The sequence below is a fragment of the Talpa occidentalis genome, unplaced genomic scaffold, assembly GCF_014898055.3.
Source record: "Talpa occidentalis isolate TD23 unplaced genomic scaffold, MPIMG_talOcc4v2.1 talOcc4.15, whole genome shotgun sequence".
In the NCBI taxonomy this organism is placed as follows: Eukaryota; Metazoa; Chordata; class Mammalia; order Eulipotyphla; family Talpidae; genus Talpa; species Talpa occidentalis.
The window spans coordinates 79,317,823-79,332,294 of NW_023601543.1; the positions used below are offsets into that span (position 1 = coordinate 79,317,823).

Below are 14,472 nucleotides of genomic sequence, written 5' to 3' on the forward strand. Positions count from 1 at the left end.
AAAAAAGAAGGGACAGGTGAACTTCAATATATTTTACTTAATGAAATAAATTCAAAATATTGTCATTTCAATATGTAATCCATGTAAAATTATTAAATGAAATATTTTCAACCACCACCCTGGAGGCTATGGTGACCTGTTGGGAACAGGACATCTGCCATATTGCTGCAAGGCTGTGGTGCAAGGCCATTTTTGGTGGCTGCAAGCAAGGTCTCTGGAACCAGAGGGAGCATACAGCTCTTCTTAAAATTGAAGGTGTTTATGCTCAAGATAAAACTGAATACTACCTAAGCAAGAGATGTGCTTATGCTTACAAGGCAAAGAACAACTTCAGCGACTCCAGGTGGCAAACGGAATTAAAACTAGCCTCTGGGAAAGGTAGCGTGTGCCCATGGTAACAGTAACACGGTACACACCACGTTCTGAAGCCACCTCCCTGCTAATGCCAGAGGTCACAGAATACACATGATATTTTACCCTTCAAGGTTTTAAACTTATTGAAAAGGCAATAAAAGTGAACTTGAGTTTCCAACAACCATACCATAGATATATGTGGTTGTTGCAAAGCCATGACATATTTTTTCTGTTTTTTATGTAAAAATGCGTCCTGTTCCTACAACCCAATATTTTCTTTCTTTTTTTTTTCCATATGAGGTCTTCACAGTCCATATATATTTTTCAAGTGCATCTCAACTTGGATGTGCTAAATAGCCATGCATGCCTAGTGACCACCATATTGGATAGTGCAGTTTGAGAATAATTCTGGGATCTATGATGAGCTTCCTGGGCATGGAAATGAACAGTTCCTAGTGTTCAGCTCCTTAAGCACATGGGAGGCTCTCCTAACTCTCGTCCAATCCATGTTCAGTCCTCCATAGATCTATTACCTGGCCCATCACCTGGCTCTCGAGGAGCATGGGCCAGGGGTGGACGTGGGGTGAGGACTGGTTGTTAATGAAGACTGGTTTTGCAGAAACTCAGGGGTATATTTTTGGCCAACAGTCAAGAAAGATGAATCTGAGGACTAGCTCTGCTATTAGCTAGCTATGTGACCTTGGGAAAATAATTTATTTTCTCTGGCCTTGTCCTTCATTGTGAAGTCAGAAGATTGTACTGGAGACAAATCCATGAGGTTTCTCTCAACATCTTCATCCTCTAATCCAATTCCTAAAGCTTTATGATGCAGAGTGAAAGGTTTCTGCATTCAGGGACCTGAGCAGCGGGCAAGAGAAACAGGAGGAAGTCACGGACAGTTCACTAGGGAGATGAGCTGATGTCCCTGAGCGTAGGTGGCAGTGGCTAGTGCCATCAGCGAAGACCTGAGGGATCACTGTTTTTTTTTTTTTAAAGATTTATTTATTTATGCATGCAAGAGCTGGGGTACAGGCCAGAGATGAGGGGGGCAAGAGGATTCACCAGAGACAGAGTGGGGAACAGAACAGGCAGACTGACTGAAAAACACTGCTGAGGGGAGCAGCAGGCGAGTCAGGAGAGGTCTGCTGCGCCATGTGGGTTTCTCCCTGGCTGGCCAGGGATTGAACTCATGCTGCAGAGGCTGCGATTGCTTCATAGTGTGGTGCTCAACCCCTTGCACCACCAGGGAGGCCCCTGAGGGATCACTGTTGAAGGACATTTTCCATGGATCCTAGAGCAAGAATTACTGCAGTTTAATCGCTTCCCTTGCACTCTGGCTTTCATTGTAAAGAGCAAAATTCTGGGCTAATTGTTCTCCCACGACTTCCATGAGGCACCCTAATCCCCTCAAATGCCCCTCCATTTGGAACATTTTGCCTCTTCCTGGATTGGAGGTGCCACCTGGTGTGGAAGGACACAGAGGGCTGATCAACTATTAGAAATGACCTGACCTTGGAAGCAGCACAGCTTCTGTGCATTTGGTCGTAAGCCTAAGCTATGGTCAAATTGCCCAGCAGTACAGACGGGCGAAGCCCCTTCTTGCACAGCTGTCTCCTTAGCATGCTGTGGTTCAAACTGACATCGAGATTGAGAGTGCGATTCAAAAAAAAGGTCCATGTGAGTTGGCATTTTCTGAGTGAAAGTGAAACTCAGCTGCTCAGGATGTAATTGAACGTCTACCATGACCCCCCTCCCCCAATAAACCTTTTATGATATTAAAATTCATCTGAAATGCTGGGGAACAGATTGCCATAATTTTCATAACAAGAGGCAAACTGTCTAAATATTCATAACTGAAGTGCCCTGAGGTTCCTCCAGCTCGCCACATCTGCTGTTTCCCTCACTACAATTGATGCAGATTTGTGGCTTTGGTGAGATAGGAAAATAGTTCAGAGAAAGGGCTGTTTAGCATCTTTCCGAACAAATATTTTAGTCTTAGAGATTCAGAAGACCAGTTGAGCAGGTGGGTTAGAAAAAAAAAATTCCTTGACAGAATTTGTACCAAGGCAGATCAGGCGTCCGAATAAGCGACTGAGGGGCAGAGGCTGAGCTTTCCCTGCTCACAACAGGCCGCTCACGCCCTTTCTGATCATTCATCATTCTTAGGAGTTGTCCTCTGTGTTGGTGACCTGGGTGCCATGTGGCTGTTACTGTTCCCTCGAGGTGCAGACCTTTATTTTCTTATAAAAAAAGAAAAAGTTCTCTCTTTAAAAATGAAAGAATGAAAGGTGTTATAATTGTTATAATTCATAGTCAGGAAATAGCTTGAAAGTCAAATTTCTAGCCACATCCAAGAACAGAGGCCTCTGTTGTGATTTGGGGTCATGGTCAGCTTACCCATGAAGGTAGGTGTCCGACTGGAGTTGACACTATAGTGACATATGTGTGGCATTTCATTTCCCTGTCTGAATTTTAGAGTTGTTCGTCAGCACTAGGGGCATTTGGGACAGATCATTCTTTGCTGTGGCGCTGTCTTGTGTCCGTTGTAGGAAGTTTAGAAGCAGCCCTGGCCTCCACCCACCAGAGGCTAGCAATGCTAACCACCCTCCCTGGCCCCCGCTGTAGCAGGCGTGGATGTCTGCTGGTATGGCCGATGAACTGCTGGTGTAAACGACAGTAAAGTCTGGGGTGGGATGGGGAGGCGCTACTGCATCCCTGCTGCCAGGCACGCAGTGGACTCGGTTAACATTTACTGAAGCAGTGACAAGCCCCAGGTGCATTCCAATCCCACCCCACCACCCTGGGTGCTCAGAATCTGACCAGGACTGAATTTCCCGTCTGCATCTGTGCCCCAGCACACCCACCCCTGCACCACCACCACAGTGGTCTGCCCCCTGGGTCCCCATGTTGATTTGCACCTTCCTAGCACTGCATCCTTGCTAATACCTGGGCCTGGACTGGGGCCCTCACTGTGTGTTCAAGGATCAGCAGCCTCAGTGCCCTCTGGAAACTTGTGAAAGATGCAGATCCCAAGGCCTACCCCAGCCCTGTGGAATCAGAACCCTAGGGGCAGAGGGGATCTGTAGTTCCAACCCTCCCACCTGAGAAGCACTAACCTAAACTTGTGTTTCATAAGCTTCCCTGCTGATGACATCACTAGAGTGCTGGTTTGTGGGGGGTCCTTTGACCCATCTCAGACTGGGGTTCAGACCTCCAGGAAGGCTCTGGGATGGCATAGAAGAGCAGGTGCTCCATATCATTCTTATCAGCACTGACTGGGAAACACATCCCAACCCCACTTCTGCTCTCATCTAAGCCCTAGAACATTAGACAGAGCCCAGTGTTGTTTCACTCCTCCAAGAAATGTCCTGAGCCTCCCTCTGGAAAGTGATGTCCCTGCCCCAGATCAATGATGCTCTGAGTCAAGTGCACCATTCTCACACTCTCCTCGCTGTCGTCTTGTCACAGCTCTGTGTGTACAGCCCGTGTCCTCTCCTTGATTCAAAGTTCCTTCAGAACTAGACACTAGTTTATAATCTCTTTACCCAGAACATGATCCAAGTCTGTACCTTATTGCAATTTCAAAATATAAAATGGTTGTACAACTAAAATGCTTTATCATTTGTCAGGTGCTTAAATTTGGACTAATGTGCATCTGTGTATGGTCTTGATCCCACTTGGGGTGATGTCTCATCCCTGCGCTGCAGAATTTTAATGTATTTGATGGTTTGGTACAACCCCAGACCCTAGCTGGGGATGGTGCTTATTATATGGTATTGCAGTATATTTCCTTTCTGAAATCTGAAAAATTCTGTCCCCAGGGCCTCTGGAAAAGAGGTCGTGAACCAGTAATATCTATAATGTTTGTCAGTTTATGGAAAGAAATTCAGATGTGGTGAATGCTGGCAGCACTTAGCCTGATACTTTTGTCCTGGTGTCCCAAAGGAAGAGAGTTCTAGGCGTGACCTGGTTCTTTCCACCGTTGCTAAGAGTCCTAGAAGGCTTCTTACCAGACTCTGTGACGCATGGGCTTTAGGACATGTGTTCTCAAATCAAGCCCAGAGAATGGATTTAATGCTATTCCCTCGGTGTATGTATATGTTCTTGCTGATACATTTATTCCGTTTATTTGGCTTTTATTCCTTTAAACTGAGGATATTCTTAAAGTATGTTTGTGTTTGTTTGTTCTTTATATGGATTATAAAACCAGCTGAAGAGAGTAATGGGATGTGTGTATGTGGGTTCAATTTCTTAAACAGCCTGTTTTTTATCTCATATACATTTCTAGAAGTTTAGAGACTGAAATTATGGGGTTTTTTTTTGGCAATTTTAATAGAGCAACATTTTTAAAATTGGAAAACCATCATTATTTAGTACAGGGACTCTTGACCTGAAACTAGGCAAGGGCTTCAGGGTTCTAGAACCTTCTGATATTCTATACGGCATTGTCTCTGCACCTCTGAATGTGTGTGACAGTGTTGGGTTTTTCTCCCTTTTTCTAGAAAAAGAGTCACTGCTTTTTATCATATTCTTAGGGAACTCTAAGAAATGAAAGCTAAGACCTGACATAGAATTTCAGTATTATGCCAATTCATTAGTAATTTTTATATTTCTAAATAAAAATAGGCAAAATCATCTCAATTACTGTATAAATTGCACCTTTGTGTGTGTATATGTGTGTGTATTCATTCCTATTTGATCTTCAACTAATTAAATCCCTCTAATTGATGAATAGGTGGAAAATGCCTGCCTCTAAAAAATGCCTGCTTGTAAAAGGGAATTAATTTCATTCCCTTCCTCTCCATCTCTGTTGCTAGTCATTTAAAATTTGTAACCTTCCCACGTCCAAAAAAAAAAATAGAATTATACTCTCTTTTCAAGAGCTACCGAAGGCCTCCTTTTGTGAACTCTTGTGAATGTAATCTCGCCTTTCTCTAAAACACAATGCTCATCATAGTGAGTTTATGCTTATTCGTGTGTTTGTCTTTTCTTCCTGTCATTCCTCTCCCCTTGCCTTTTTCCAGGCAATAGATCATCACTTCCCTGCGAGGGTGGGAGGAGGTGGCTGGGCTAACTTGTGTCTCACAGGTCCAAGAGCTGACAATATCTTTTTCATGGTGGTGACTCAATAAAAGTTTGAATTAACGTAGGGAACATCTTCATTCCATGTACTGTAAAATCAAAACCAGAGCCTCAGAGTTAGTATGGCTTTTTTTGTTTTTTTGTTTGTTTTGCATCTACATTTAATTTTGAGTATCTTGAAACCATTGTTATATCCAACAAACATAATGTTTTTATTTTCCAGTACTACTGAATTAGGGCCCAAATGCCTCAGAAGTGAAAACAAATTCTTATTTTAAAATATATCATAATAACTTAAAATGTGACACTAATGTTTGCCATGTTTGGTTAAGGGTGTTCTGGGTCATAGTGCCTGTGACTCGAGTCATGACATGTCAGAACTGGGTGGAACTTGGGTCTCACCCAGGGTGCTCTTTGGAGCTCCAGAGTTTCATTAAGATATTTTGGGAACCTGGGTAGGAAATGGGCCAGCCCCACTCTCTAATTTAACCAGAGTTTTTAGTTGTTTGATGTTCGGGGTTAGAATAAGTTTAAATTTACTAAAAGTGTTCTGAGGAAGCAAGCAAATGCTCCTGTTATCCCTTCTTGACTGGCCTCTCATTTGACACCTCAGGACACTGGGGTTCTGACCTCCAGCCACGATTGCCTCAGCTTGTATGCTTGGGAATGCCCACTAGGACCCAACCCAGTCTTGACTACCCTGACTTCTGAACTAGAATCCTCTCCTACTGTTCTGTCCATCTCATTTTCCCCCACTTTATAGGTATCATGAGGGGGTCATCAAAAAAAACATCAAATGGGAGCTGTGTCTGGCTCTGAGGATGCCAAGAGACCCTAGACATGAGGCAGGAACCTGCTTCATGGAGAGTAGTAGTTGACGGTAGCCACTGGCACCAGTCATTATCTGCTCCTGTTATCTAAAATTGGTGCTTTCAAGATAATTCTTTGTCCAATGCTTCACACAGAAAGCAGCATAATATGTGACAGAAGTGTTCTAAAAACTAGTGATATCACTACAGTGGTAGTCACACAACTATTAAAATTCTTCTAATTGTACAATTAAAAATGGGTGAATTTATGGCATTAAGTCATTAAAGCTGTTTTAAAAAAAAGTAGGGGCACCTGCCCTCTTTAGCTTATAGGAAAACTGTGAATATAAAACAAAATGGCTCTGTGAAACATTTTAAAGGCATGCTAGTACTTTCTTGTAAATGTTTTCTCAAAAGTTGGTTACAAGTTGATGCCAGTCATTTTTTGACCCCTTATTTGGGCCATGTCCTGAGATAGCAAGGGGGATATGGAATGAAAAAGATGCACGAAGACACATAGCAAGACCTTTTGAGGGGGGTGAGGCAAATCACAGTCAGGCGTTTCAGAGGAGGCAACTCAAAATATCTTCTAATACCAATTTCCTTCATGACAGTGTCTTCTGCTGTAGTAATGAATGCCTGCCTGACCCCTAAGTAGTAGTAATCAACAGTCTCATTAAGTCGGGTAGCCAGAGTTCCATAGACAGGCCCCACCCCCACCCCAAGTTGGTTAATTCAAGAGACGTTTCAACAGTGTGAGGCCTGAGCTGGGGTGTAAGCCAGAGGTGCGGGGAAGTTGAGAGGATTCACCAGAGTAGGGAGCAGAATAGGCAGAACTACTGAAATACACTGCTGAGGGGAGCAGCAGGCGAATCAGGAGAGGTCTGCTCACCATGTGGGTCAGCTCCCTGGCCAGGGATTGAGCTCATGTTGCAGTGGCTGCCAATAACTTGGTGGTGCTGAGACTTAACCCCTTGCGCCACCAGGGAGGCCCCCTGTAATTTTCTTGACTTTCCTCTCACAGATGAAATATGATCACAGCAGCACCAAATGTTATACCGTCTTCCAACAAGGACAAAACAATGCTAAAAGCAGGAAGGCAGAGGCAACTCTCTCCCTCACATCTCTGTGTTTATCCTGGAACACATCTAACAGTACCCCCATACCCCCAACAGAGTTCCTCTCACCTCTCATGGGCTAGCAGTAGATCACTTGCTCACCCCTAGACCAGTCATCGACAGAGCGAAATGAAATTAATATTATTTGCCTAGGTATGTTTTCCTCATCTCTCAGGCTATGGGAGGAGTCCCTGTTCCTGAATACAATGCCTGAGCATGTTTGGGTTCTGTGAACTTAGCAGGGAATGAGGAATGACTGCTGGGAGTTAACCAACAATCCACCACCCTCCATGAACTTTATCTGATGGAAAGGACCAGACACATGACTTGTTCCTTTTCTTTGTTGGCCACAGGTATCTGCCGTTCTTTGTGAAATGCTTTCATGAGTTCCATCCAAAGAATTGTTCTTAAAGTAGGACTCTGCAGGACAGTTTTTCAATAATGCTGTAATTGTTTCAGCATTGTAAGTTTTGAGGTTGGATAGTCATACTTCACTAGCACAGTCAATAGGAAAATTGGTAAGGAGCTGTCATTATCCATTTTAAAGATGCTTAACTTTTTCCCTTCGTTTAGAATGTTTGGCAGATTTAGAATTTAAGAGGTTTTCTATTACTGATTTAAAAGAGATGGAACATGGGTAACTATGTGGACATAGGACTATTTAGGCAATTGAGATGGGTGGGATTTCAAAACTCAGCACAGGTTAATGAGCAGAAGCATCAGGGCTCAGTGTACTTAGGATGGAAGTTTTGCCAGCTCTAGGTCGGGGATGTAACTGATACCTTCCAACCACTGGGCAGAAAACAAAAAATCTCTGCAGAAGCAAAATGAGTCTTTCTCTTTGCCCCTTCTTTCGTCTCTTCTCCCCTCATCATGTCTAGACCAACCTTAGACCACAGTTTGTCTTTATTAGAGATTTTTATTGCTTTTACATTATATATCACTCTTTGATTGATGTGACAATAACTATAATAAAAAAAAAACCACATTTCGGTGATACGAACTGTCCTGGGAATAAGATAATTGATATTTATGTATATAGCTCTAGGTTGTGATCTCTCTGCAGGAACTGACCTAATCCTTCGGAAATGGCTAAGCCGTTCAAAGCCATTAGGATTGTTGACTTAGATGCAGAGTAATAAATGCCTATCCCAGCACGGTAGACACTAATTCTCTTGAAGAATCTTTCTCACCACCTTCTGTCCTGAGTCATCAAACTCCAGTTTTTCAGGTCTTGATTTCCCAAATATCTTACAAGTATTTTCATTCTTCTAAGCTGGCACTGTTGCATAAATAGAGAAGATTTAACATCAGATGACTTTGGAAAGCATATAATTCAAGAAATTCCCGAACTGATTCTGAGTGGCTTTACTGTCTTTCCCTCTTTGCTAAGAGCCAGTGCCTATCCTTGCTGATGAACGACCCCCTCTATGACACATGCATGCATGTGTCTGTGTAAAGAACATTTGGTTAGTATTTGTTGACTATTGATGGTTGACTTTTTTTTTTTTTTTTTTAAATAGAGGCATGCTTTATTTATTTGTTTGCTGGTTTGTTTGTTTTGTTTATACATGCACTGGGTACAGTCAGAAGCGCGGGAGGGTGAGAGAATTCACCAGAGCCAGAGCGGGGAGCAGAGCAGGCAGAAGGACCGAAGGACACTGCTGAGGGGAGCAGCGGGCGGCAGGAGAGGTCTGCGCGCCATGTGGGACCCTCCTCCGGTGGCCGGGGAGCAGCCGGGGATCGAACCGGCGCCGCAGAGGCCGCGGGCAGCTTCGCAACCCAGCGCTCAACCACTGCGCCACCGGGGAGGCCCTGATGGTTGACTTTTGTTGACATATAAACACACCTTCTTCTTTCTCTTAAAATGTAGCTCTGCGGCATCTCTTTCGTTGTTTTGGCTACCATGTCGGCCTTACGACTAACGCAGATACCCAGTTTCAGATCTAGTGATACGTAGGAGAAGCCAACAAGGGCAGACTTTAAACTTTTTGATCTTTGTGGATTATGTCTGCTTATGCATCTACCTGAAGTGTACATGAAATGACCTATAAAAATAAAGAAAATAAAACAGACACTTCTATTGGGTTGTCGGAAAAGTCATGATGTATTTTTTCTGTTTTCTGTGCAAAAAATATGTCATGACTTTTCCAACAACCCAGCATCATCCTGAGATCAAGGAAATCTTTTTGCTTTTCTGCCTGAGAGACACAGAGCATTCAAGGGCACTTTATGATGTCATGTAATCTGTGTGTGGGGGGGAGAGATGATAATCATAATATGCATGAGCCAAAAATGAGCCATCTGAGGTAGTTTTCTGAGGCTGACCCTTTCTTTATACAGTAGTAGTGTCCTAGTAAGTGTGCTTTCCTCAGAAGTTAACATCTTCTCCTAGATCAAGTGTCTTAAAGGTTGTTTTTTTCTTTCCTTACAGCCAAGGATTACTGCAAAGTAATATTTCCATACGAGGCACAGAATGACGATGAATTGACAATCAAAGAAGGGGATATAGTCACTCTCATCAATAAGGTAAACAAAGGTTTCTGCCTGCCTTCTAAGCTGTGACTCGATCTGGGGTGTTGACTGGAGACAACCTTTTGTTTCAGCCCCTGAAGCACTTGCTTCTCATGGCTCTCAATTCCTGATGAAGACGCTTACGTCTTTCCTCTAGATCAGGCTAAGTTCACTGTGTCCAGATGAATAATGAACTTGAAAACTGAATAGATTCTGTTTGCCTTGGAGCTAGCTGCAGATTTGCATGGTCCTGCAGAAGACATCTGTCCCAGAAGAGCTAACCCAGAAGGTGGCCTGCTTAGTCGGACTACCCCTTTCCACAGCAGCGTTGGCACAAAAGCTCCCTGTGAGGAGTGACGTAAGGAAGGGCTTTGAAAAGACTGCTCATGGCTCAGCAGAAAGCGCTTGAAGAATGTTTGCTGCTCAGATCAAAGACAGGTAGCGAGCCTGAGAGAATTTTGCCTGTCTTGTTTGGGCTAAGGTTGGGCGATTTTATTATCATTACAGGCAGAGTCCTGTAAATATACAGAGAGCTATAAAATCTGTGTGAAGTGACACAGCTTAACAGGATCTGGAGCGTTACTGCTTGTGCTTTTGTGTAATAGCCCTCACCAAGTAGGTGGTTGAGAGATGCATTGTTGAAGTGATTCAGGAATAGAGGCCTTTTCTCTGAAGTAGAGTTTCGTGATGGTCAAATGCAGTGAACCGTCTTTAAGATGTGTAGGGTGGATTTATCCTTGTATCCAGGTGAGTGGCAGGAACCTCTAATTCCCTATCACAAGCCCGACTAGGGCTCCCCTGGGTGTCTCTGCTCAGCAGGGCTGGGATGTGTTGGTAGGGTGGAGGGTGCAAGGAAAAGGATTGCCTCTAGCCATTACTGGGAGGGAGGGGACCATGGTGCGGACTGTGCCCCCTGTCCCCAACCCCAAGTTTGTCTATAAAGTGATAGGTAGGATTTACTTTTATAACCTTTATAATCAAGGGTGGTTACCTTTAGGAAATTTCCATGAAGGTTGTGTGTTGTAAGAACCTGAACCAAAGATGCCCATCAGTGAAGTTAGCCAGAGGTTAAGTAGCTTGCCAAAGGTCAGATTATTTTCGGGAGCGTTAGCCCGCTCTGTGTGGACGAGGTACGCTGGGCAATGCTGCAGGCGCCGTTCTGGAATAGCAAACTGTTCCCTACTTTGCTTAGGTCCCAAGAACTCGTCCATCCTTTTTTTACCTGTGAAATGTTCTCCCTGAACTGACTTCAGTGTACTTCCGCAGGTGGCAGGTGAGACAAGAGGAAAACGGGACAAGGCTGCCCTTGTTCTGCCAGGGAGGCCGCAGTCTGCTTCTCTGCCCCTCCACCCTTTCCCCCGGCTGCGGGCGCCGCCTGCTGTGCGTGGTGCTTTCCCTGGTTTTAATTAGACCCTTCACCCAGCACTCAGAATTGGGAAGTGGTTAAATGGGGTGTAGCATAATACAAATATGCTGATAATTAGCACAAATATTAGGTTTTCTCCATGGGGATGTGTTCCAAGCCCCCCAGTGGATGCCTAAAACTGCAGCTAGTACTGAACCTCATAGACTCTGTTTTTCCTAGATGTACAGGCCTATGATAAAATTTAATTTATAAATTAGGCACAGTAAGAGATTAATAGTAGTAACAAATAATAAAATGCAACAACTGTAGCAATTACTGTAATAAAAGTTAAGTGCCTGCGGTCTCTTTCAAAATATTACACCACAGTCAACATCAGGTAAGAAAACTACAGAAATGGAACCACAGTCAGTGGGCGGGGTGTGAACGGTACAGGGCGGGGGTTCGAGCAAGTATCTGGTGAAGAACAGGCCACCAGGGAATTCAGTCGCTGCCGTTCTTTGCCATGGGGTGGGCTGTCTTTTCTCTTTGTGTTTGGAGGGGTCAGCCACTTTTTCATTGAAAACCAGATGTGCCAATAGTATTTAACAAGGTTTGGGGAAAAGAGAAAAGCACCACGGACGACCTCGTCTCTGAATGCATCTGGTTCCCTCTTTGTCATGTGAATACCTACAGCGAGAGCACGTTCGTCTTGACCATTGCGTGTCTACCTGCCAGCTTAAGCGGAGTTGCCTAAAGGACTCAGCGAGGAAGGGTCTCTTCGGCCCCCATCCAGACCACAGGGAGCGAGCAGCAGGCAGAGGAGGAAGGCTGCTTTCGAGAGTGACCTGAGGCTTGTGCCGAGAGCCCTGCTTTCATGGCCATTTGCAAATAATGAGGCAGCTTACAAATAATATTACATTTGCGATGCGGGCGCTTGTCCTGCCTGGACACTTGGTCCGCTGACCTGACTTGAATACGCATGCTGCTCCTCGTGCCTCGTGTGTCCTGTCACTTTCATCCTTGCTCCCCCTGGTTGTCCTCTGCCAACCCCGAGCCCACCAACACCCCCACCTGAGGGGTCTGCCTTCCTGAGTCCCTGCTTCTTCCCACCCACGGGAGGGCCAGGCCCAGGCTGGCGTCCACACCTCCCAGGCTGGGCTGGTGAGCAGAGAGCCAGTCCCCCTCCCTGCTTTGTCCCTCCTTCTGGATCTTCCACCATGCAGCTCTGGAGGAGAGCCTTGGGGTGGCAAAGGGAGGAGGGATGTGTCCCCCAGGCACCCCAGCTTCTTCTCTTTATCATCCTGTGACAGTACTGGCTCCTGGAGCCCCTCTATGCCAACGGAAGTCATAGGTGACAGAATTTTCTCTCTTTGTGAGACCCTGCTCTATTTTTCTGGTATTCATTTGCCCAGGTAGTCGGGCCTCAGCATGGCTTTGTAGCCTTGATCCCCATTGCTGTTCTTCACAAACGCTTCCAGGACTTCCCCATCCTGCTCAAGCGTCCTCTCTGCCTTGGCCCAGACCTGGTCCTGATGCCCAGGCTGCCCGCTGCCTACCTACCCATGTTGCTGCTTTCTCCACCAGGAGCATGCCGCTGTGTGCACGCAGGCTGCTCGGCGTCATGTGCTTGGGGGCTTTTTGAGCCTGTTGCTTAAAACAAGTCCCTTATACACTCTCATTCTGTTTTTATTATTTTATATGCTCTGTGAAATCAGGTTTCTTGCTAACCTGTACTTCTGCAGATTTTAACTTTTATTACTGCAAAATGTCTACCAACCTTGACCTAGCTTTCCAGTTTGTTGAAGCACCTTGTTAAATGATGAGTGCCATGTAGGCTAGCAGCTCAGTGGAGCCAGAGCTTGAAGCCCAGCTCTAGCCCTCCTAGCCGTGTGTCTGTAGCATGTCATGCACCCCCAAGCCTCGGCTTCCTCTGCTGTGAGGCTGACCACAGAGGCTGTTGTGAGGGTTACTAAGATGCTGTGTATAAAGTGCCTCTTGCGGGGTATGCTGGGAGTTGTCACTTCACCTTTGATTGCTCTTTCACCTTGGAAATGAGCATGGAAGAGCTCTTGTGGGTGCCCGGTGTGCTGGGCCTGGAATGTCTTGATATGAAATAGGTATAAAATGGTGAAAAATCTACCTAAAATAGGTAAGAATTCACAATGGAGAAGATTTTAGCAAGAATTTGGAAAGAAGGCATACCATAAATATTTCGCCTGCTGAAAGTGAGAAGAATGGAGTCTGAATCTGTCGAACTTGCTGACATTACAGAAAATTCTTACTTCTTGTTCTGAGTGCAGGGATTGCCCAGTTCACTAGACGATTGTGTGCTATCGATCTTGTAAAGTGAATAATTTCACTGTGATTTGTTTGATTTGCATTTGGACGTGCTTCTTTATTGCATGCATGAGTGGAGATGAAAGACCTGAATTGCTAAATTGAATTGCTTTTGCTCTAAAGGTTCTGGCAGTTTTTTCCTTTTCTAGTCAGTTAAGGTGGTTTCCTTTCGCCCCGTTTTTCGGTGCTGTGGTGGGGGTCACAGGGTGGGGTTACCCTCATTTTTAACCGTAGGTTGTCAATCAGTTCATGAAGCTTTCTGGACAATGAGTCAGACACTTTAGTGGATGCCTGTAAGCCCTCCACGGTTCCTGAAGTAATGTGCAAAGACCTCAATTATTTGTATGTGTCCCTGGAAACTAGGATGAAATGTGGCAATCTGCAAGGCTGTTTTTTAGTTTATTTATAAAGAAATTCTTGTGGGTTTGGGAACATTTCCACTTCTGCGGAGCACACCTGCACTTAGCTTTCATTATGGCGCCCTCCTCTGTGCTCCCGCCGTCCCGATTTGTGCTCAGAGCATATTCGAAGGCCTCTGGGTCTGCTTTCTAACCAGAGAAGCTCTGGCTGCTCCTTGCCCAGGCCCAGCTGCCAAGAGGGACGATGCTCTTGGCCTTGACTGACAGCCTCCTGGCCTCAGAGCAATGGTCCTTTCCCCGCAGCCCCACCAGCCCTGGGCGGAATGTTTTCCCGCATGACCCCCTATAAAAAACAATCTCTAGGTATTTCCTATAAAGAGTCTTCCCTGAGTAGCTGTGTCTTCGACCTTATCACTGCGGACACAATGCCTATTTCTGCGCGGTTATAAGCCTATTTGACAACATCAGGGTAAACACTGAAAAAGACAATGTTATCAGAGATTGTGCTCCAGTAGAGATGGAGAGAAGGAGAAGGAGACAGCGTAAACTGTTGA

The 14,472-nt window shown here is 45.0% G+C and overlaps 1 protein-coding gene and 1 pseudogene across 5 annotated transcripts in view; both read left to right on the forward strand.

The window, feature by feature from the left end:
- Positions 1-14,472, forward strand: part of SH3KBP1 (SH3 domain containing kinase binding protein 1) — a 316,536-nt gene that overhangs the window by 228,187 nt on the left and 73,877 nt on the right. For all 5 annotated transcript variants that reach the window (XM_037512632.2, XM_037512636.2, XM_054695818.1 and 2 more), the window contains one exon: positions 9,798-9,892. In XM_037512632.2, the coding sequence (XP_037368529.1) occupies positions 9,798-9,892 (95 nt within the window). The remainder of the gene's footprint in view (positions 1-9,797; positions 9,893-14,472) is intronic.
- LOC119246395 (60S ribosomal protein L35a-like) lies at positions 129-492 on the forward strand (annotated as a pseudogene).